The sequence below is a fragment of the Chelonoidis abingdonii genome, chromosome 24, assembly GCF_003597395.2.
Source record: "Chelonoidis abingdonii isolate Lonesome George chromosome 24, CheloAbing_2.0, whole genome shotgun sequence".
Lineage (NCBI taxonomy): Eukaryota > Metazoa > Chordata > Testudines > Testudinidae > Chelonoidis > Chelonoidis abingdonii.
In genome coordinates this window covers 8,580,530-8,603,213 of record NC_133792.1, presented here as the reverse complement: position 1 = coordinate 8,603,213, position 22,684 = coordinate 8,580,530, and the positions used below count along the sequence as shown (strand labels likewise).

General features: G+C 50.4%; 1 protein-coding gene across 2 annotated transcripts in view; it reads left to right on the top strand.

Moving 5' to 3' along the window:
- The window catches only part of WHRN (whirlin), a 110,361-nt gene that overhangs the window by 66,634 nt on the left and 21,043 nt on the right, over positions 1 to 22,684 (top strand). The window contains exons 4-8 of one of the 2 annotated variants that reach the window (XM_032797896.2): positions 5,565 to 5,767; positions 6,282 to 6,318; positions 11,575 to 11,787; positions 13,438 to 13,644; positions 16,504 to 16,536. In XM_032797896.2, coding sequence (XP_032653787.1) covers positions 5,565 to 5,767; positions 6,282 to 6,318; positions 11,575 to 11,787; positions 13,438 to 13,644; positions 16,504 to 16,536 — 693 coding nt within the window. The remainder of the gene's footprint in view (positions 1 to 5,564; positions 5,768 to 6,281; positions 6,319 to 11,574; positions 11,788 to 13,437; positions 13,645 to 16,503; positions 16,537 to 22,684) is intronic. The other variant, XM_032797897.2, reaches the window with a different exon arrangement.

Genomic DNA, 22,684 nt, shown 5'->3' with positions numbered 1-22,684 from the left:
CCAGCGCCTGGAGCAACCCTGAATCCCGGCTGGCCCCACAGCGCGCGGAAGACCCCCAAGACCCAGTCAGTCATCTCTGAGCTCCGCCACAGTGGGCAGAATGAGCCACATTGGAATTGATTTTTCATTTTATTATATTTCTTATATTTAGCTTCAGCTCCCCTCCAAACAGGGAGTTACTGAAGGTAACGACGTGTTCCACTGAAATTGAAGCCTAAAGACAACAGCTTTGTCAGAACAAAGGTCTAAACAGAAGGCTGTGGGTAAGCAGATATGAAAGAGCTGTTTCAAAGAAGCCGCTTATCAGAAAATTAGGGGATCGTGATACAGAGTGGAGGGAGGAGGTGATTTTGATACATTGGAAGCCAAAAAAAAAAGGCCAAAACAATGGTGCATATGAAGCAATGTGGAGCAGCCCGAGGAAGTCTCCGATTACAGTGGAAATTTGGGCTATGGAATGAAATGACAGATGATCTTAATTAAAGGACAGGGAGGACTAAGAGGCAGAAGAAAGATGAAGTCTAGTCCCTGTCCTCAACCCCGAAGCTGGCCTGGGTTTGGAAGCAGGAGTGAGATACTGTGGCATTAACCCCAGATGCTGCAGTGGGGGATTGGAGTCTCATAACATTGGCGGGTGCTTTATGGCCAGTCGACTGCATGCAAGTGAGCAGGGACAGAGACTGAAAAGGTGTCCGCTCTCGACGTTCTGCTCAGGAGGACTCCCAGTGGGTGGAGAAGACCTCTGTTGAGTTTCGCGTAGTTTAGAGTTGTTTTTAACCAACGGGGATTTCAGAGCACCGCACATTAATAAATGGAGTGGGGAGATTGGTCTGAACTGGAGCCCTGGATACAAGCTCCTTCAAGGTTCACAGGTTGGCCCGTTTTGGCTAATTGTATGACTGCCTAGTGCTAACGTAAAGCAGCAAACATATAGCAAAACTCCACAAGGAAGTAGTAAGTTCACAGTGACTGTGCTGAACTGACTAATGTGTCCCCATTGCCTTTTACTGCATAGAATCTGCACTGCTTCACTGTGTGTCATATATGTTATACGGCTAACAGCTGGTGCGGAGTCTCCCTTAGCTCAGCTGGTAGATGCTGTGCTTTTTACAGCAGGTTCAGGATCTGAGTTCTGTCCCTGCTGTTGCCAGGATGTTCCAAGTGGCCCTGATAGACAGGCTAGTGAGAAGTTTGAAGTGGCCAATTGTTCGCTCTGCAGGTGACTCCCTGTTAGATTTTTAAAACAGGGAGTGTGAGCGAGGTGCCTGCCACACCCTTGTTTGCTGAGAGCTGAGCCCTGTCATGCCAAGAGATGGACTCTTTGCTGCAGATAAAACTCTCAGCTGCACTGTAAAATGATTTATCCATGTGACACTCCAGGCAGCCACCATCTGGCCCGAGCCAGAGAGACAATAAATTGCTTTCCTCTACGACAGTGTGATGAAGCACCAAGAAGCCAGCCCATGGGAGGTAGCAACACTTCTTGCTCTGAGTGGATGCCGGGTGCAAATGGCTTAACAGAGCAGAGTTGTTAAAAACAGTGCAATGAATCATGCAGAATGTCACCCCACCCCCAGAGCGAATTGCCCAGAGCCAAGGAGCAGGGTTTTCAGCTCAAAATGGAACCACACCCAGATTTCATCCGGACTTGGAAGGGTGAACGGCTGACCTAGCACTGATCAGGGGAGTAGAGTGTTTTCCCAGCTCCTGGCTTGGTTTGTAAGCGCCTTGTGGGGGTTGGGAAATCAGCTGGGGGTTTAGGAGTGATTACAGAATAAGAGAACAGTGTAAATCCAGCCAGTGAACCTAGGGCCAGATCCTACTGGCTTGAATGAGATGAGGCTCAGACCTGGTCTACACTACGAGTTTAGTTCGAATTTAGCAGCGTTAGATCGATTTAACCCTGCACCCGTTCACACGATGAAGCCATTTTTGTTAACTTAAAAGGCTCTTAAAATCGATTTCTGTACTCCTCCCCGACGAGGGGATTAGCGCTGAAATTGACCCTGCTGGGTCGAATTTGGGGTAGTGTGGACGCAATTTGACTGTATTGGCTTCTGAGAGCTGTCCCAGAGTGCTCCATTGTGACCACTCTGGACAGCATCATCAATTCAGATGCACTGGCCAGGTAGACAGGGAAAGCCCTGCGAACTTTTGAATTTCATTTCCTGTTTGGTCAGCGTGGCGAGTTGATCAGCACAGGTGACCATTCAGAGCTCATCAGCACAGGTGACTATGGAGTCCCAGAATCACAAAAGAGCTCCAGCATGGACCAAACGGGAGGTACTGCATATGATCACTGTATGGGGAGACGAATCTGTGCTATCTGAACTCCGTTCCAAAAAACAAAATGCCGGAATATTTGAAAAAATCTCCAAGGACAAGAAGGACAGAGGTTATAACAGGGACCCGCAGCGGTGCCACTTGAAAGTTAAGGAGCTCAGGCAAGCCTACCAAAGAACCAGAGAGGCAAACGCCCACTCCGGGTCAGAGCCCCAGACATGCTGCTTCTATGATGAGCTGCATGCCATTCTAGGAGGTGCCCCTACAACTACTCCACCCATGTGCTTCCCGCCCCACACACTCCTCCTGGGCTACCTTGGCAGTTATCCCCCCATTTGTTTGACGAATTAATAAAGAATGCATGAATTTGAAACAACAATGGCTTTATTGCCTCTGCAAGTGGAGATCAAAGTGGAGAGGGGAGGACGGTTGGCTTACAGGGAAGTAGAGTGAACCAAGGGGGCGGGTTTTCATCAAGGAGAAACAAACAGAACTTTCACACCGTAGCCTGGCCAGTCATGAAACTGGTTTTCAAAGCTTCTCTGATGCACAGCGCGCACTGCTGTGCTCTTCTAACTGCCCTGGTCTGGCTGCACGTATCAGCGGCCAGGCGATTTGCCTCAACCTCCACCTGCATAAATGTCTCCCCTTACTCTCACAGAATTGTGGAGCACACAGCAAAACAGTATAATGATAGGAATAGTTGTGGAGGTTTAAACAAGCAGTAAACTGCACCAGCGCGCTTTTAAACGTCCAAAGGCACATTCTACCACCATTATGCACTTGCTCAGCCTATAGTTTAACTTTTGCTTACTACTGTCCAGGCTTCATGAACTATGAGAGCAAGGGTTAGACTGGGGTAGGCACGACACACAGTGCTGCCGACTGGGAGAGCAGCCTGAGGCAGAAGTCTCCAGCTGGCATGATATTCCAGGCAGGACTGAATCTCCATTAGATAAAACTTAAAGAAGAGAATGACCTGGAGTCATTCCCATTTTTGTCCAGGAGCCCCCGGCCAACCTCACCGAGGCTGGTCAGGAGCACCCATGTCTGCCCAGGTGCCCCCAACCAACCTAACCGAGGTCGTCCAGGAGCACCCGTGGGACAGTTACAACAGTTAACAGTCGTATTGCACTGTCTGCCATCCTCAAGGCAAGTCAAGGGGATGCTGCGGTGTAGCACTCAGTACCGCGTCTGCCAGCAGCACCCAGGAGACGTACGGTGATAGTGAGCTCCATGCTTGCCGTGTTATGTCGTCTTCACGGGTAACCCAGGAAAAAAGGCGAGAAACAATTTTTTGCCATTGCTTTCACGAAGGGAGGCAGGGAGGGGGGCCTGACAACATGTACCCAGAACCACTTGCGACAATGTTTTTGCCCCATCAGGCACTGGGAGCTTAACCCAGAATTCCAATGGGTGGAGGAGATTGCGGGAACTATGGGATAGCTACCACAGTGCACCGCTCCAAAAGTCGACACTAGCCTTGGCACTGTGGACGCGTTCTGCCAACTTAATGCGACTTAGTGGGGACACACACAATCAACTGTATCCAATCGATTTCTAAAAAATCAACTTCTATTAAATCGACCTAATTTCGCAGTGTAGACATGCCCTTAGACTCCCAGGGACAGGATGGTAATAAAACAGGTGATTTCCCCCAGGGAGCACAAAGAGAAGAGGTTGCAAAGTGTGTTAGCTCATGTCAGGTCCCAGCTAGAGAAGCCATCAGCAGCGACACAGATTGGTTACTAGAGGAATCAATGCAGCCCCGCTGGAGCTCCAAAACCTTGTCTATTGGGTGACAAATACAGCTAACCAGGGACCATCTGACTGATTTCTGCATCCGGCTGAGGACAGCTTTGTGATATTGAGATGCCAGCCAGAGGAGAAACCCTGCTAACTCAACTTCTTGCCAGAGGGGAGGAACTGCAAGAGAATTTGAGGGCAAACTTGGAGCTAGTGTAAATGCAGGGGTTGAACTCAGTGAGGGAGGGATTAGTGGGAGGTCACAGCCGGATAATGGGGGAAGACCGCAGCAGCCAGCAGAGGGGTGGGCAGGAGGAAATACTAAGTCGATGAACAATACTAAACTATGTTCCATTTAAACAGTAAAACAGCCACACAGTATTTGCCCCAAAGCAACATTCATCCCTCACTTCTGTGCCCAGTGGGCAACTGGATAGTGGTTGCTCATCACGCACGGTTGGGACCAGCTTTTCCGAAGAGCTCCGATCCTGTTAGAGTACGTCTACACTGGAGTTAAAAACCCATGGCTGGCTTGTGCCAGCTGACTCAGGCTCATGGGACTCCAGCTGCGGGGCTATTTCATTGCAGTATAGATATTCAGGCTTGGCTCTAGGACCCTGTGAGGTGGGAGGGACCCTGAGCTCGTGCTGCAGCCCAAGGCTAAATATCTGCAATAAAACAACCCCTTAGCCCGAGTCAGCTGACACAGGCCAGCCGCGGGTGTCTCATTGCTGTGTAGATTTATTTAGACACAGATTTTCAAAGCACTTACCCCCCGGTGTGTACCCCATGTGCTGAACTTTTTGGAAAACCCGGCCACTTAGTTGGTCCCTATAAGAGTCCGTATAAGAGTATGTCTACACTGCAAGGGAAGGTGTGGAGGCATACGGTAATAGTGTAGCTGTAGCAGCCTGGGCTAGCAACCCAAGGACATACCCAGGCTTCCCCGGCTGGCTTGTATGCTGATTGTTAGCCTGTTCCACCATCACTACACTACCATCATTGCCCATGCTAGCTAGATTAAAGCTAGCCCAGGTAGGGATACCCATGCTACGCTCACACCTTCACTTGCTAAAGGCAGCTGATCCCTTTAGAATATCTTAGCCTGTGAGTGTTGGTGATTCAGCGTTGCTTAAGGTGGATGGAAATGTAACTCAGTGGTGAGCATGTGTTATGGGTGCCTCTCTATGCCTGGTCCACAGAGGAGATGAATTGGGTGATTTAGGTTAAGGTGTAGTAGCTCCTGCTTTTAGTTCTGCGGGTCCCCAGTTCAACCCCCCAGTGAGTTGGCCAAGGTGGTGACCATTACAGGAAGGTTTTTGCAACTATATCAAGAGGAAAGGAATTGCTAGAGATGCAGTAATGCCAGGAGAGGGGCACTGCTCTGTAGGTAAGGCATGACATCAGGATATGCGGCGGATTCCTGGTAACACTGGATTAGCACCAGCAAGAGGAATGCTTGGCTCTAAGATGAAGAGATGGTTGGGAGGTCTGCTGGGCTCACCCAGGTCACTCATTTGTCCCTGTGTCTGCAGGTGGGAGATCAGATCCTGGAGGTGAACGGCAGAAGTTTCCTCAGCATTCCCCATGACGAGGCAGTGAAGTTGCTGAAGTCGTCGCGACACCTCATCATGACTGTGAAGGACATCGGAAGGCTGCCGCACGCCCGTACCACGGTGGATGAGACCCGATGGATAGCGAGCTCCCAGATTGGAGAGACCCCAGTGAACACAGCAGGGTTTGTATGCATTCAGCGCGGGTTCTGTGGAACCTTGCTTTGTATGGCCTGCAAGCCAGCATCCCATGTACTCTGTACAGAGTTGCCTGGATGTCACTTTGTGAGATTAGTGGCCTGTACTCCATGCCTTGGCCTGCTGTGGTCCATGAACCTGTTATATGTACCTGTAATCTGGCACCCAGCAACCCATGGCCTGAAACCTAGCACCCCCTATCCTACAACCTGGTAAACTACACCCTAGGGCCATATTCTGGAATCCTGAAGATTGTGTCCATAACCTAGAACCCAGGAGCATGGGACAGTGCCATGGAGTCTAGATCATATCTCCCCCCAGTCAAGAAGCCATTAGTCAGAGATGTATGGCCTGCAACTTAATATTCTAATGTTAACCTAGAACAACGGAGGAGGTGCAAAAACAGCCTTTTTAATATGGTTCATGCCAATAAGTTCCACCCTGCCAATTCGGGCTGTTCTGAGCTGGCTCGATGCTAAAGGTTGTTCTCTCTTCTCACAGGGCAGCTAGTGATCACACAGCAGAGGCAACAGGAAAGGTAGGACTCCAGAACTGGGGAGATGAAAGGGGACGCCTGAGGGGGCTCTGCAGGCTGGAATTAGGCTTTGGCCTGGGCAGGCTGGAAAGCCAATTGTACCCCAGGAATGAGTGAACGGCAGCACAGCTTGCACGGGGAGAGGAGCGCCGTCTTTGCAGAGCTGCCTCGCTCTTCTTTGGTCAGACAGTAGAAATCTCACACTCTGGGAGATCAGCCCCTTCTCCCGCAATATGAAACCAAACCCCACTTCCCCTCCCTCACCCACGCTCCAGGAGCACTTGGAGTCCAAACCTGGGTCCTGATCTAAATTTTGGCCAGATTCTGATCGCTGTTACACCGGCGGCCATGCAGAGTCCCTGCAGCCAAGCGAACGGAGCACCGGTGTGGGACATCCAAACCCAGCGCCCTCTCATTTAAGCCCGCGGAACCAAAGACTCAAACAATCCAAGGTGCTGGAAATACAGCTCTATATGTTGTGGGTTGAGCGTGTTCCCAGCTTGAAGACTCTTGCTCTGGGCTAGCCCATCGCTCGGTCCCCTCATTCCATTGCACCTCGTGCAATTCCCCTCCTTTCAATAGCCCCCTCTTCCTGATGCTTGCCAGCTGCTCATTTCTTGTTAAGCTACGACCAGCCTACTGGAGCAGCAGGGACCTGGGAGGGAAGCCACAGCTCTGTGAGGTGCAGCTGGCAGGTTATTGATGTCCAGTTGTCAGCGGTTTGTCTTGCGGAAAAACAAAAAGCTTGTAAGTTGCTTTTAATTACCACAGCGGTTCTCAGGCCCCCCTCCCCCCCAGACATTCCCAGCTCTCTTCCTCCTCCCTCCATGTCTTTGACCTTCTCCTCCCCCCTCTCCCCCCCCCCCACCAGGATGAGTTTTGCCATCTGCTGTTATTTATGATGCTCTGATTCTTCAATCCTTCACCTGGGCACTGCAGTTTCTGCTCTATTTCCTATCACTGGGGAAGAGGGGAAGAGATGGGATCAGCTGTGGGCTTTCATGGGGCACAGTGACTTTTATAGTGATAGATAAGCAGTGACATTCGGTAACGTGAGGTGGTGGTCTTACAACAAGGCAGTGGCAGGTTGCAATAGTGTGACAATGCAAAGGATTCTGGGGAAACACTGCAGTGGCCAAGGATTCTGGATTCCAGCCTTCTGAGAGGTTTTGCAGGCCATGATAAAAAACAGGTTAGTAGGTATACAGATCTGTATGTGCCACCTCGCAATGATCTCTGAGTTGACAGTTGGGTTGTCACTGAAGAGGACTTCCCATCAGACTCTGGTGCTAAAAGAAGATGCATCTTGCCTAGCATGCTGGCTTTTTAAATAGCTTTGATGGCCAACAGAAATAGCAACAGTCATGCAAGCTAAGGTGTAATGATCATCAGATCATATGCTCCAGGCCATAAACTGATTGCTTAAGGGTGTTGGGGTGTAATTCTTCCTTTCCCTCATGTGCAGCCTGGCACAATTACCCAGGGGCATTGTGTGCTGGGGCAGGGATTTCATCTTCCTCCAGCAGCATCAAGTATTGGTCACCTTGGAGGTAGGATATGGGGGTGGATGGACCAACTGACTGATCCCAGATGGTAAATTCTATAGTTCCAAGAATGACAAAATAATGATATGGAGCACTTTTATGGCACTTTGATGGAAAGTGATATCAATCTCAGAGTACCTTAATAACTCAGGCAAAGTGAGGTCCTACCGTCCCATGCAGTGCTTAGCCCTGTGTCCTGTCCAGTGGCTCTGCTCGAAAATGGGAAGAGATGGCTTGGAAATCAGAAAGTTGCAGGAAAGAAGAAGGAACCTTAAGAGCCAAACATGTTTTCACCCACTCTGATGGACAACCCAGATGTTGGTCTTCAAGAGCATGCAGATGTTTCCTGATTCATCAGTGCTTTCCAGCTGGCGTTGGTGTTTGACCGTTCTCTAGGAGAGAGGGAAGAGGTGGAAGAGGTTGATCCTCTTCCATCATGAGAGCTGGCTGCTGCCCTCCCTTCCACCAGCCACCTTCTGTGGTCAGGGTCATTAGACCTTCTTGTCCATACAAGTGCTGCAGACACGTGGGGAGTGACTGGTATCGGGACTCCAGTGAGGATGGGGGTGCTCTGAGTTTCCATTAGGCAAGACAATCCAATTGATCGCCAGATGGGTTAAAAGGTGAGGAGGTGGGAAACCTCCTTTAGCGGAGGGCTCTGCTGCTTTGGGGGTTGCATCAAAGAAGGGTCATTCAAACAGACAGAAGCTAGAAGGACGGAGCCAAACTGCGCTCCGAGGCTGTTCAGGCAGCAGTGCAAGGAGACTGGAGGCAGAAGGGAGATCAGCAAAGCTCTGCGTGATGCAGGCATGCTCCCTCTTCCATTTGGCTCCGGTTCTTTTATTGTCTCTGTCTGTCTGCCAGCTGCTGCCGTACTGATACAGTGCTCAGCCCTGGATATGGGAGAGAACAACCACAGGAAGCAGCCCTTTGACCCATCCCATGGCATTATAACCCACTGCCCCCACCCTGAAGGCTCTGTTCAGCTCGTCCAGAGTCATCCTCCACTCCAGGCAAGATGAGATGGGACTCAGCTGTAATGACTCTAAACGAAATTCTTTTTATCGAGGTTGTTGGCCCTAGAGAGACCCTGGGGTTCTCTCTGGGTCCTAGGCCAGTTCATCGAACCTGGTGCTGTCCCAGGTCACCAAAGCCCTGGAGTGTCACAGGGGTGATAGCAGTCACAGTCTTTCACCTTCCTGCCAGCTCCCCTTCAGGTCTCCTTAAAACCTGGATTAAGACGACGCAGAGAGGACTGCTGCCTACTCTATAATCGGTGGCTGATGAGTTTGAAGGTCTGTTTTGCAGCAGTGGGTGTGAAGAATGGAAAGCCGCCTCCCACGAATGATCATTGGGAGGGCTACATTTAAATGACTCTCACCCATCTAAGTCACCCCAGCAAATCCCTAGAGAGTGGAGATGCTCTTCAATCTGATTCTGCCCAAGAGAACTTTGCATTCAGCTGGGGCGCAGAGCTGCAGTGGTAGAAGGTGAGTTCCCTCCTGCAAGCGAGTGGTGGTGCACTGCTGGCCCTCCCAGGGCTGTTCCTCATGGCAGCTTTCTGAGCTGCACCCCAGAGGTGGAGCAAAATCGAAGCGACATCCGCAGGAGAGAGATCCGGGAACCCAGAAGTGGCGCTGTGCCTGGGAGGAGAAGCTGGCCGGGGGTGGGGCGGTAATTATGAACTCAGAGCACAGGGAAAACAGCAGGGTCAGACTGTGATTAATGAGTTCTAATAGATCACACTGCCTTCTTAATGAGAATAGTTACACTCTGAAAAAAGGACAGAGCAGAACCGGTATTGGTGTCTTCCCAGCAGTGGCCTGTCACTGCCAGCCGGAAACTCTGAAACATCCTGGGCACCAGTGTAATCTTCCACCTGGCTATGCCTGTGCCGGACCAGCTGTTACGTTCGCACACCCAAGGCCAAGGCCCAGCAGTTTGAGCACAGCCCGGCCTCTGAGACTGGGTAGCTCCCCACCCCAGCACCACGTGCCACAAGGCAGCCAGGAATCCGGCGACGGGGATTTGCCGCTTTGCTGAGATTATCGGCATCTGTCTCTGTGCAGCATCCGCCTTTGAAATGGGAATGAGTTGGGAAGTTTCACAGGTGGCGTGCGCTGATAACCGATGTACCCTCCTTATTTGGAAAACCACATTTCACAGCCTGGCAGGTTTTCACTGCTTCCCCGGCTCGCCCGCGTCTCGTTTGCTTGACTTTTGTTTCTTTACAACAGTTTGCATCCTCGATGTAGGAAGGCTGAACAACAGACCCCTGGCCTGTTCAGGGGGACGCATCAGGTTAGAAATAGCTCCAAAAGAAACAGCCCTTTACATCTGCCTGGCACTCAGCTGGGAGCTGCTGGCTGCCTTGTGTACTCAGCAGGCTCTTCAGTCTGGGCTCTGCTATGAGCTTGCATCTGTGGGGGTGGGCGGGAGGGAACAGGTTGATCTTCTTTTGTCCCTTTACCTAGAAGGAAGCCTGACACTCGCCCACCCAGAGAGCAATACAAGCTGGTGTTAAAAGGTTAAATCAGTCGCGATTGAAGGGATAATTTCCTGGCTAGTTGAAGGGGGCAGGGCAAACACTTTGTTTCTCCAGCTGCTGTGCAGTAATTTTTGACCTCTATAGCTACAGGTTTAGGTAGTAACACTTTAATCTTGGGGGAAGGGGGGTGACTGCTTTCTTGGCAGGAACCTAGGGATACTGCAGTTTTGGTCCCCATCACCCATTTGTTGGTAGAGGCAGTGTAGTCCAGTGGTTAAAGCAATGACCTGAGACTCTGAACTCCTGGCTTCTATTCTTGCTTCCGGGTGGGCCCAGGGTCAGATTAAGGGAGGAGGAGTGAGGACTGAATCTAGACTGTTCTCAGTGGTACCCGATGACAGAACAAGGAGTAATGGTCTCAAGTTGCAGTGGAGGAGGTTTAGATTGGATATTAGGAAAAACTTATTCACTAGGAAGGTGGTGAAGCACTGGAATGGGTTACCTAGGGAGGTGGTGGAATCTCCTTCCTTAGAGGTTTTTAAGGTCAGGCTTGACAAAGCCCTGGCTGGGATGATTTAGTCGGGAATTGGTCCTGCTTTGAGCAGGGGGTTGGACTAGATGACCTCCTGAGGTCCCTTCCAACCCTGATATTCTATGATTCTATGACTCCTGAGTTCTGTTTGTACCTATCCACCTTTCTCTGTACTCACAGGTAGCATGACAGTCATGGTGGCCTCTAAGCCCCACTAATTTTTGCACTGACTGACCTCTCCTCACTTCGCTGCAGTGACCTCTTCTGATCCACCAGGTCACACAGCTCACATGCAGTGCCACTAGCAGCTCTCCCTTGATCTTAGCTGCTCACTTGTTCGATTCTCCTCTCCCGAGTCCTGTTCTTCAGTGTCTTCCCTTGCTTCTTTTGTCCACATTCGTCTCCTAGAAGAGTCCCTGTGGAAGGGCGTGGTTCCAGAGGGCAAATAGGTGGTGTGTTTAGGCCAGGTCCTGGCAGGAGGGGTGTGGCTGACATCCCAGGGATGATCAGAGATGGTTGTGAGTGCAATGGAGCTGGTGTCGGTGAGTCACAGCTGAGGAGGGAGCAGTCCAGCTTTCCTATGCCTTAGTTTGTCCAACTGAATACAGTTTGCTCACCTCCAGGGGCAGGAGATCTTCAGCTGGGATGCATCCTACACCACAGAGGTAAACCATTTCCCATGTGTTCTCTTTCAGCCCGTGTTTCACAGGGGCCTGGCTGGCTCCCAGGTGACACTCAGCAGCCTGGTGAACCAGACCCGCATCATACTAGAGGAGCAAGCTCGCCACCTTCTGAACGAACAGGAGCGGGCAACCATGGTCTACTATCTGGACGAATACAAGGAGACCAACATCTCCATTGACTCCCTCGTGATGGCTCTCTTTGAGCTACTCAACACACACGCCAAGGTAAGGCAGGGAAGCAGGGCTTACCCACAGCTGGGCAAATGGAACCACGTGTAGCGGCCGAAGTCAGGCCAACTCCAGCAACAGCACAGCTGAGGAGCCATTAGTAAATGAAGTGGTTTTGTAGGCCAACTAATTCCCCACGCCAAAGTTGCAGCAGAGATACCATACAATCCACTGGGAGGGCACTGGACTGGGAGACAGGAAACCAGGGGCCTGCTCCTAACCTTGCCACTGATCTGCTGCTTGACCTTGGGCAAATCACTACCCCACCCTGGGCCTGTTCCCCCTCCCACCCACTGTCTGTTTAAATTGTAAGTTTTTTGTCTCTCTCTCTGTGTCTGGGCAGCACCTCACACAATGGGGCCCTGATCTGGAGCCTCTAGGTGCTGCCACAACACAACTAATGACTGAATATGGGTGCAGAGAGTAGCTGAAACAAGGGGCTGTGATGGCAGCCAGTTACAGCCTGAACCACCTCTCCAGAATGCCCTGGTGCACAATCTCTGCGCCAGGGTTTGAGGAGCTTATAGTCCATATGGCTGGAGACAGCTGACGTCCCTGGGACACACAGTGGCAGAGCCCCTGTGCGATCTGACCAGGCACAGTTCTTTGTGCTCGCTCTCAGCTGGGAGGGAGCCCTGGAGCCAACAGAGGGCAGGAGCCTGGACTCAGCCCCTCTAAACTCAGGCAAGTCCAGCAAACATGATGGAGCATGTCTCTGGAGAAGGATGATGAAGCATCCGTTCCACAGCCACCAGGTGGACACCCAGGGCTATATGGGGGGGCAGAGCAAAGGGGCGAGAAAGTGGGAGGGGCACATCCTGAAAGACACCTTTCCCTAGGAATGGGGTGGTCACTGACTGCCTTGACCGCTTCCTCCCCCCTACCCTCCCGTACTGCTCTTAATGAACTAGTGCTGGATGGATGTGGGCTGCTGCAGGCAGCACAAAGCCTCCACCCCACTGGACTCAGGTAGCAGGGCTGCCAGCCTTTGTCCTCCATTGTGATAGCAGAGTAGGAGGCGCCGCATGCCCTTCCCACTCCCGCCACAGTTAAACAATGGGCAGGTCTCGTTCTAAATCCGCGGAGCCCTAATGGCCCCTACTGCTATGGTTAAGTAACGAGACAGAAGCTCACTCTGCTTTTGTCAACTGCATAATGAGACCAGGCTCCTGGCCACAAGGGGAGTAAATGGAGTTCGCTGCTGGAGGAGGGAACAGTGAAAAGCAAATGATGTCCAATTTACTCGGGTTTCTTCAGCCCTCTGTGCAGCTGTGAAATGCACCCGCTGTGCTGAGAGCGGAGAGCATTTTTCTGAAGGAGGCTGTGGCCTCGGCTGGGTTTGATGCACGTGTGCTTAGTAAATGCAGCATTTGCACATGCAAATCTGTGCATTTCTACATGCACAATAGTCATCAGCTTGTATCATTGCTGGCTGGAGCTCACGTGGTCATTTTGTGAGCGTGCAAACCCATAAATACTGTGGGGTCAGCTTAGGAGGCCTGGCTGCAAAGGTGGTGGCTGCTGTTAGGGTTTCCAACACTTGGCACCAAGAGGTTAAAAAATGTATGGCATCATGGTGCAGGGAAAGGCCACCTGTCCCATGCTCTGTCTCCTGTTGGCCTTTCCCTTCCCTCCCTCCCCATCCAGTTCTCGCTACTATCTGAGGTGAGGGGCGTGATAGCCCCCCAGGACCTCGATCGCTTCAATAACCTGGTTCTGAAGCGGGAGATTGAGTCCATGAAGGCCCGACAGCCCTCGGTGCCCAGTGCGGACTCCTACTCCATGACATCCTACAGCGACACCAGCTCCTCCACTAGCAGCCACTTCACCTCCACCACAGTCAGCTCGGCTCGGGTAAGTGCACTCAGCTTTCCTGCCATTCCCAGTCAGTCTCCCGAACCATCCTGCTTCTCCTTGAAGCCCTACCCCCTCCCTCCCATCCTGTGAAGTCCTCCTGTAAAAACCCCATCCCACCCAAAACCCTCCGCAAACCTGCCCCCCCTCAGCTCTCCAAAATGCTCTCCAAGCTCACCCGCTCTCTCCCACCTTCCGTGCTCACAAGGTGGAAGGGCTCCACTCTGGCAGTGGGTTGCAGGCATCATGGAAACACCAGTCTCTTGTGCAGAGGTGACGCTGAGGTGGTGCCTGGGGGGAGGAGAATGGCATTGTCAGCTTAGCTCTAAAAATGATGCCCATTCACTGCCCCCACTGCTCTGAAGCTAAGATCAATGTGATCAAACCGAACATGCGTCAGGGCACAAGCAGATCGCCACAGGCATCCAGAAAGAATCAGCCTTCCAACCCCCTAGCCCATCCCCTCCTCCATCTCCACAGCAGGGCAGAATCAGCTGAGTGAATTGTTTGAGAGAAGAGAAAATCTCTCCCTCTGAAACAAGAGATACTGGGCCACTGTCGATGGCAGGGTGCCAGCTTTGATTGGCTCTTGTTGGGCAAACTCTGTCACCCTGAACAACTGAGGCATAGCTATAATCCTAGAAAATATCATGTTTTGCTTCAAAAGGCTCAGCCAGTGGCTCCGTAACAGCACTTCTACCCCTGATGCCATATGTATGGCTTTAGTAACAGGTGGGGGCTGAAGCATCAGACTCGTGCCTTGAGATCTCCCCTGACCTGTGTATAAGTGGTATTGGTGGACCCCATCCAGGCAGTCAGGGCAAACAGAAAGACCCTTGAAGCACATGGAAAATGCATGTGCACACCCCATAAGCAATTCAGCAGTCACATGCCTGAACTCTTGTGGGAACGGGGGCAGGAGGGGGCAGAGTGCCGCTGTGCTGGAGACCAGTGCGGGAGGATGAGGCACCTGCTTTCCTCTAGGGAGGGTCCAGTTGTAAGTCCTAAGGGACCTCGGGTTGGTGTCCAGGATCTGTGAGGAGATGTCAGCTGAAGGTCATGTGGGACCTTGGAGATGACACACCCGGTCTTTGGGAAAGGGCCATTTTCAGGGTCCTGGGGACCACAGAGGTGATGAACCTGGTGGAGTGCTCCTTAAAGGTCCTGGGAGAGCTTGGAGATGAGGCCCTTTGTCTCGGAGAGAGAAGGGATGAGCTGTTCCACTTCATCAGGTCCCTAAGGACACCCACCCCCCTCTGTCACTCACACTCTGCCCCTGCTGAAGTCACTGGGGAGTGCCAGCAGAGTCTGACCAACACTGAGCCTGCTTGAAAATCCCGCCCTATATCACCACCCTCCGTTTCACATTGCCCAGGCCTGGGCTCCAACTGCCTTTCTAGCTGTCCCTTTAAACAAGTCCCCCTCTTCCTCGTGCCCCCATAAACACACATGCTCCCTATCACCCCCTTCCCCATCCCAGCAGAGATGGTGGAAATTGCGCCATCTGCATTCCCTGCCAGTCCTCTTCCTCCCGGCACCTAAGTAACTCAATTACAATGTCTCGGGGCCGTCACCGCATGCACTGTCTAATTAAGTTATCATAATCACCTCTAAGCTTGCAGCAGCGCGGCCACAAAATTAATTTCCTGGCCGTAAATTGCCTTTCATCATAAACGCATTACCTGCCTTGGAAATTAAAACCTCCCTGAAAGGACCAGACGATAGTGGCTGCTGCCAGATAAGCGCGGTGAGGGGGGCAGTAGGAAAACAGGTCAGGCTCTGTTCTAATGGGAGGCCCTGCAGTCAACAGGAGAGAAGCAGAGGGGCCGCTCTTGGGGATGAGGCAGCCCAATCTGAGCTCCGAGCGTAAGTTTCATGGCACTGGGCATGGCTTTTCAGCCTTTAATGGGAGTCCCATAGTTAATAGCTCCTGCACCACGTGAGGTGGATTAAAGCAACACGCTGGATCGAGCCAAACAAGGAAACTCCAGAGTCGCTCTGGGGTATAGGGGTTGCCATCAAAATATCTCCAGAGATAGAAGGGCAGGAGAGGGTGCTGGGAAATAACAATCCTCAGCAAGGAGTGGTGTTAGCTCTTTGAAGTGAAATGACTATCAGGGGGATAGGGAAGGCTGGGAAAATATTGGGTGACCCCTTCAGATCCCAGAGGGGCAGATCGATGCATCCCTGCCTTCATCCACCACACTCTGGCTGTCCTCTGCAGCAACTGACTGATCCCTGCTTCTGGGTACATGGGATAGAGCTTCAGAATGCGGGAGCCATGGTGAGCAACCCCCTCGCAAATCACACCCTGTTTGGCGCACATGGAGCCATACCCCGTAGAAATCAGTGGGATTGCCTGGGGTTTGTCCCAGGGCCTGTAGGGAAACCATGGCATGCAACACTATCACTCCTCGGACAATCCCTGCTCTTCCTTTCCACACGTGAGACTTGCAGCCTCAGAGTTGTGCACCCACAGCAACCAGTGTGGCCAGATCAGCCAGTTCCTGTAACTCCCCCACCCCTAAAACCCTGATCTTTTGCTTTAACTCTGCCCAGTAATGCCAAAGGAGGAGATGACAGAGAGTGAACTCAAGGGGGCCTATTATTTCTGTGCAAACCAAGAAAGAGCCCACGCAGTCCACCAATGCTAGGTATTTGGCCCTATCTCCCTGCGCTTCTCTCTGAATGGAGCGATTGCTGCCTTTATTTGAATTTATCGGAGAGAACTCAATGCATGTTCCAGGGGATGGCAAGGTTGGCGGGGGGGAGAGGGGGTTGTGCAGTGTTTTGTTTGTTCTGCTTCCTCCCTAACACTGTGTTTTTCCCTTTTATGTCTGTTTGAATTTGTTCCCCCAGGAGCGGCTCTTGTGGCTAATAGACCTGATGGAGGTAGGGTCCTTTCAATGGGTGGGGAGTTGCGTGCTGTGGTTTCCATAGTGAAAGGGATGGGGAAGTATGCAGGGGGGGAGCATAATCCAATAGTTTGCTGCCAGAGGCTGATACCTCTGGGTGCTCTAACTCTGAACAGCTGCAGCCCTCTTCGGTGTTGGTTTTCACTTCCTTTGTCTCTGTCAACACTCAGCTTTTCCTTGGCATCTCCCTCTCTGCCACTAGTGCTGGGGCAGCAATGTTTGGAGCGCCAGTGTAGACAAGGCACTGATGTCTTTACCGCCCTCTGACCCGATTCAGACCACATCAGAATGCGGGTGCCCTGTCTACACAAAAGCTCCCAGTGCACTTGATGGTGCAACAGTAAGAGATTTGAAGGGCAAGCACAGCGCCAGTCTCCTGGTCTGATCTGATCTATCCCCTATTGTCCTTTCTACGTACTGTCTCATTTCAGCTTGTCTCATGATACCTTTGTACCTGCTCCTTCCATCATGGCACCACATCTGTTGGCTGCTCTGTGTAATCAGCCAGCCTATGTCCTGGCTGGAGGGGTCACATTGGCTACCTAGGGCAGGTGAGAATAGGCAGAGGATGACTTTCTCCTAAAGGTCTTAGATCCACATTGTCTTGGATTCAAGTACCATAAAGAACAATGCATAATAGCATGGTTCTTAACCTAGGAGGCATGACCATTCTCCTTTTTTGGTATGGCTCGATGGGCAGGGTCTCAAAATGTTTGCGGGAGGGTCTCCTGAAACTGTGTTCTGCTGTACCATGGGCTCCAGGACAGAACTGGTTGAGAAGCCGCGCACTCTCATGTAGTGCAATTCTAATCCATCCGCAGAACATCTTCCAGACACACTGAGCCCCAGAAGGCTGCAACCAGGGCTGAATCATGCACGACAGCAGGCTGAATGACAGGGTGCAAGTGTGTAAAAACACTGGTCCAAACTCATCCTCAGTGCAGCTCTACTGACCTACACAGGAATCACGCAGGGGCTGAATCTGACCCTGCTGTACGGTGAATGATTGAAAGTTCCCATTTGTGAGGCTGAGTGCATCCAGTAATGGACCTTTAAAAGCCCCTTCTATCTGGCAGGGATGGAGCTCAGGGTTATTGGATGGAATTCACCCTGCAGGGTAGGTGGAATCTTAAAGCACCTGGACTGAAGCTGGTGTAGTAATTGGTTTCAGTGGAACTGCGCCTGCATTTGGACGGCTTGAAGTTGGTCCATGCGGAGATAAATTCATACCCGTCTGATGAAATGAGCTTCGAGTGAGTAATGGGCTAATAAGAACCACCTCACTGGACAGCTCTGCTTCAAACTGCTGTACTAATCCCTGACTTTGCTAGCCATGAACTCTGGTCAATGTCTCCATTTGGTGCAGATGGGCTTAGTGTCCCTTGCCCTGGATGTGAGCTGGGGGGCAGCTCTAGGGAAAGAGAAGCAACTTCATAAATGCCTCAAGCTGTGCACTTCCCCTCCCCATCTAATGACCCCTGCTCTCTGGGAAGTCTCTTGAGTGCTCCCATGATGAGGGGGTAGCGCAGTGTTTGGTGCAAGGTGCTGTTCAGGCTGGGAAGTTAGTACCATGAAGGTTAGATGGAGTGGTTTGGGTTCTGTTAGCCAATGTATATATGGTAGATGTAGTATATAGCATGTTAATCAGTAGTATGCACATGGTATTTATATAATATATTTGATATATATATGGGTGTTGGAAAGTTATGTTAATTGAATGTACAGTAGTATGTACTTCCCACAGTTCTCTTCACCCATGTCAGGTATCCCACAACACTTTGCAAAGCTTGAAGGCAGCTTTAGAATTGAAAAATTGGAAACTTGTCAAGGCAAAGATGCATGAACACTTTGTACCAAGTACAGCCAGAGCGTACTTTTGTTATGGCTCACCAATGCTTGGCATGTAGCATTCAAAATGAGATCTGGAAAATATATGGAAGTACCAAGGACAAGCTGGCACAAACTAGTGGGACAAACTTACATTTGAAGTGATGTGTAAAGAGTTTTGTAACTTGTAACTTCACACTGTCAGTTCTACTAGCTGAAATGTTTAGCTTTGATGCACTCCTTCAGTGGGAAGTGAACTTGCTCCAAGATAAGAATTTGATTCCTGGAAGGAGGGCATGTAGATCTCCTTTTCGTATTGTAGTACTTGTCTTCAGATAATACATTTGGCTACGTTTGGTTATTTGGTCTCTTGGACATTTTTACAAATGAACCACGAGGGTAGTTAGATGATTGGCTACTCCGTTTAATCACTAGTTTGTATGATAATGCATTCGGCAAAGCAGAAACTTGGCAACTTCACACCAAACTAAGGGCCAGATTTTGATTTCATTTACACCAGCAGAAAATCCAGTGCATATGTGTGGGCCTAAGTGCAGTTACTCGGGATATACATCAGTATAACTGAGAGCAGAATCTGCCCCTCTATTAGCTCTTCCCTGTCTCTGATAAAGGGACTTACTTACACAAGCCAGGGGGATTGCATGACTCCATCTGACGTACAGGCAGTCTGTATTCCTTCCCATTATGGGGGACATGTCACCCCCAGGCAGCAGTAATAACAACACTTTGCAGCTGTATCATGGACAGTGGCCAAAGCATTTGCAAGGGTGGATGAATGGTGGTGTCCCTATTTCACAGGTGTGGAAACTGAGGAACAGAAAGGGGAACTGCCCAGTTCAGGGTGTTGGCAAATTGCAGACACTTGCTCGAGTACACGTTGGTCTGTTATGAAATATATTCAAGAGACTAAATAGCCAGTATCCATCAGGTTTATTGCTATAAGCCAAGCATAATACAGTACAGGAGAAAGATTCAGTCTGATGCCAGTCTCTGGGAAGCCATCTCATGCAGTTGTGTTACATTCACCGTATGTAGACCGTGTGCTCCCAAAGTTACACATTTCAACCAGTAGTTTTTACGGGATGATTTTCCAAGTTACAAAGCTCTTTTCTTCTGTTCCTTTCCTTATCTTTGTTTTGGATACTAGCATTTCAGGTGCTGGTTCGAGAAAGTCCCTCCCCAGCTTGTACCAAGACATGGAGCAAATGTATCTCGATTTTTGACAAGTTCCTGTCTGCCGATGCCAGATGCTGAGTTGTTCTATTGCAGGGCACTGTGGGATATAACAAAACTTCACATGAGTAACAGAACTCTGGGAGAAGCACTGGCCAATGTAGCTCTTGTAATGGCCAGGCATTCGTATAATGTGGCGTATGTTAGGTTAGTACGTGTGTATTCCCTAGCAAAGATCACACAGCAAAACAGTGATAGAGCCAGAAACAAGGCCTCGATCTCCAGTGCCAGGCTTTCTGGGTGCTGCCGCCTTGAATGAGACTAAGCGTGGCATGGCGTGATCCCCTTCCCAGGGGCGAGAAAGGCTGGTGTCACCAGGTCCGTTTTGACACACAGGATCCATCTGACTTCTCCTTAATTCACCATGATAGCAACCAGACCCTTACTTGGAACTGAAGGTGTGTGGAATATGGGAGGCCGTGGTACTAACACTGTGCCCCCTTCAGCTCAGAATCTCTCAGGGACCCCACAGGTGGCAGAAGTCCCCACCACTAAATAGCACCTTTCCTAGTGTTGAGATGGCCGCAGCAGTGCCGAAGGTGGTGGAGTCGGATTCCCCACCAAAGGGCCCTATCCGCCATCTCGGAGGTCACGGGGAGCCTTTCAATTGGCTGCAATGAGAGTTGGGTTGGATTCTGGTCCATCCCTGGGGTGTCTGCACTGAAGTCAATGGAGTTATGCTAGGCACAGATCTACCCCAAAGGCTACGTCTCCAGTTCCAAAAAGCTCTGCGGCAGCAATTCTCAGAGCCCTGTCAAAGGACACAGGTGCGCGGGGCTGATGCTAGGGGGCTATTTTTCTCCCCATAGCACAAGCCCCGGGAGCCGGAGTGAGTTGACCTGGCCTCTGAAACTCACCGCTGTGGGGGAGAGATGGGAGTGGGGGTGCAGTGTAGCTCTCCAATCTGCAGGCTAATGAGGAAACCTCTGAATGAGCTGGTAAATTCGAGGATCATTAGCCCCTTCCAAACTTGTGAGGTGTGATATCATTATGGGATGCATGAAGTTCACCGTCAGGCCAGCCAAAAGTCCTCATTAAACCTCTCTGTAACCTGGCTCTGATTTAGCTGAAGGCTGACGTATGGCCCAGCCAGACCTGGTTATCACTTCCTAGTTTAATGCATCTTTGGCTCTCGGCTGAGTTCCGCAAAGCAGGGGCTAATTGTACAATGTAATAATCAGCTGAAGCCTCTTGATCATAGCAGCACACTTATTGTAGAATCTGCTTAAAAACGAGCCAGTCCTGAGGGATTGAGAGAGGGATTTTGGTTTGGTTTTTTTCCCAGCTGTGTAATTATGATGATTACAAAATTGAAATCTCTGTTGATTTTATGTGGTCGTTACTTCATAGCGAATGTAGTGCCGGATGGAGAGACAGCAGAGTTCTCTATACAGAGCCCAATCCTGTGAGGTGCTGAGTGGCTTCTGGGAGGCACTAAACACCACGACGGATTGGGTCCTGTCACTCCAGAACAGACACAGCATAGAGGGCAACAGTGTCCTCACACATCTTGACCCCTGCGAATAAGCATGAACTCCATTCTGGATGGAACAACTCACTGGGGGAGATGGGGAGGGTAATTTGATCTCCTTGTCCATTCATCGCTGAGTGACCATGCTGAGATTACTCACTAGTAGATGAAACAGCCTAGCTTGGGTTCAGGACAAAGGTTTGGCTTGGTTCTTATTTTACCCAAAGTGGATCCGCCATGCCTGGTTTTAAAGGGACAGAAGTGAGGTAGGGTTGTCTAGTGTTTAGAGCAAGGGACTGGAAGTCAAGACTTCTGGGCCCTGCATCCAACTCAGCCACCAACCCCAAGGAATGATCACAAAGTCACTTGTCTTCCCATGCCTCAGTTTCCCAACGGAAACGTTAGACTAGTGATATTGCCCTGCCTCCCTGGGGAGGGACCAGTCACTTGATAGGCTTAATTAATTAATATCTGGGAAGTGCTTTGAAACCCTCAAATGGAAGGAGCTTGAGAACAACTGGAAAAGGTGTTAGAATGATCCCAGATTCCTGCAGGTGGTGAAACGAAATGCCTGTTTTCCCAGTCACTTTGCCTGCCTGTTTCCTGTGTCCTGAAGAAATGATGGGTTGTGGCTGTTGTATCTTAAAACCATTTAGAGGGGAAATTAGATGGGGGCTATAAATTATCTCAGTTCATCTCCTCCAAACTTACTATTCAGCCGTGACCCTTCGGTTCACCCTGAAAACTTAGCTCTGAGACTGTAGCTCTAGAAATGCTCTCAGATTCCCCACTCCCCAGCATAATAAACTCAATTAATGCAGCAAGAGGAACAATAAATTCACTTAACAACATAGTGGTACTGGAGGCGGGTCTCCGCTAACATCATCATGGAATCTGGAGCTCCCGGACATTTCTTACAAGTAATAATTCACATGACCCTGCAGTGGTTTAGATAGCATCTCGGTATAAACATAAGGAATTTTGGGAAGAAATTACAATTCTGCTTGATTTGGCTGAAAGAATAGAGTCTGATGTTTTAGGGTGTTTCATGAAAGGTCTTCCACCCCTTCACCCCACCTGCGTATTTGAGAAAGGCAGCATGATCCAGAGCAGTGGTTCACAACCAGGGTGCAGGTACCCCAGGACTATGCAAAGTTCTTCCGACGGGTACGTCATTTCATCTAGAGATTTGCCTAGTTTTACAACATGCTACATAAAAAGCAGTAGCAAACTCAGCACAAACTAAAATTTCATACAGACAAAATGAGAAAGTCAGCTAATTTCCATGGGTTAGAAGGAACTGGTTGAACAATGCCAAGCAGCCCCCAGGTGCTACTGAGATGGCCAGACAAGAAGCAGAGAGCCCCCTGCAGCTGGTTGCCTCCCAGCAGTAGACTTCAGTAATTTCAACAGCCACCAGCCCATCCAGGGAAACCAGTGCCTCAGCATGACATATGGGGATGTTTTGTTACCCCCTGAATAATGCTACCTTGCCTTGATGGAGCTGTTTTCATCAGTAGATCGCAAAGCACTTTATACAGGAGGTCAGTATCATTATACCCATTTTACAGAT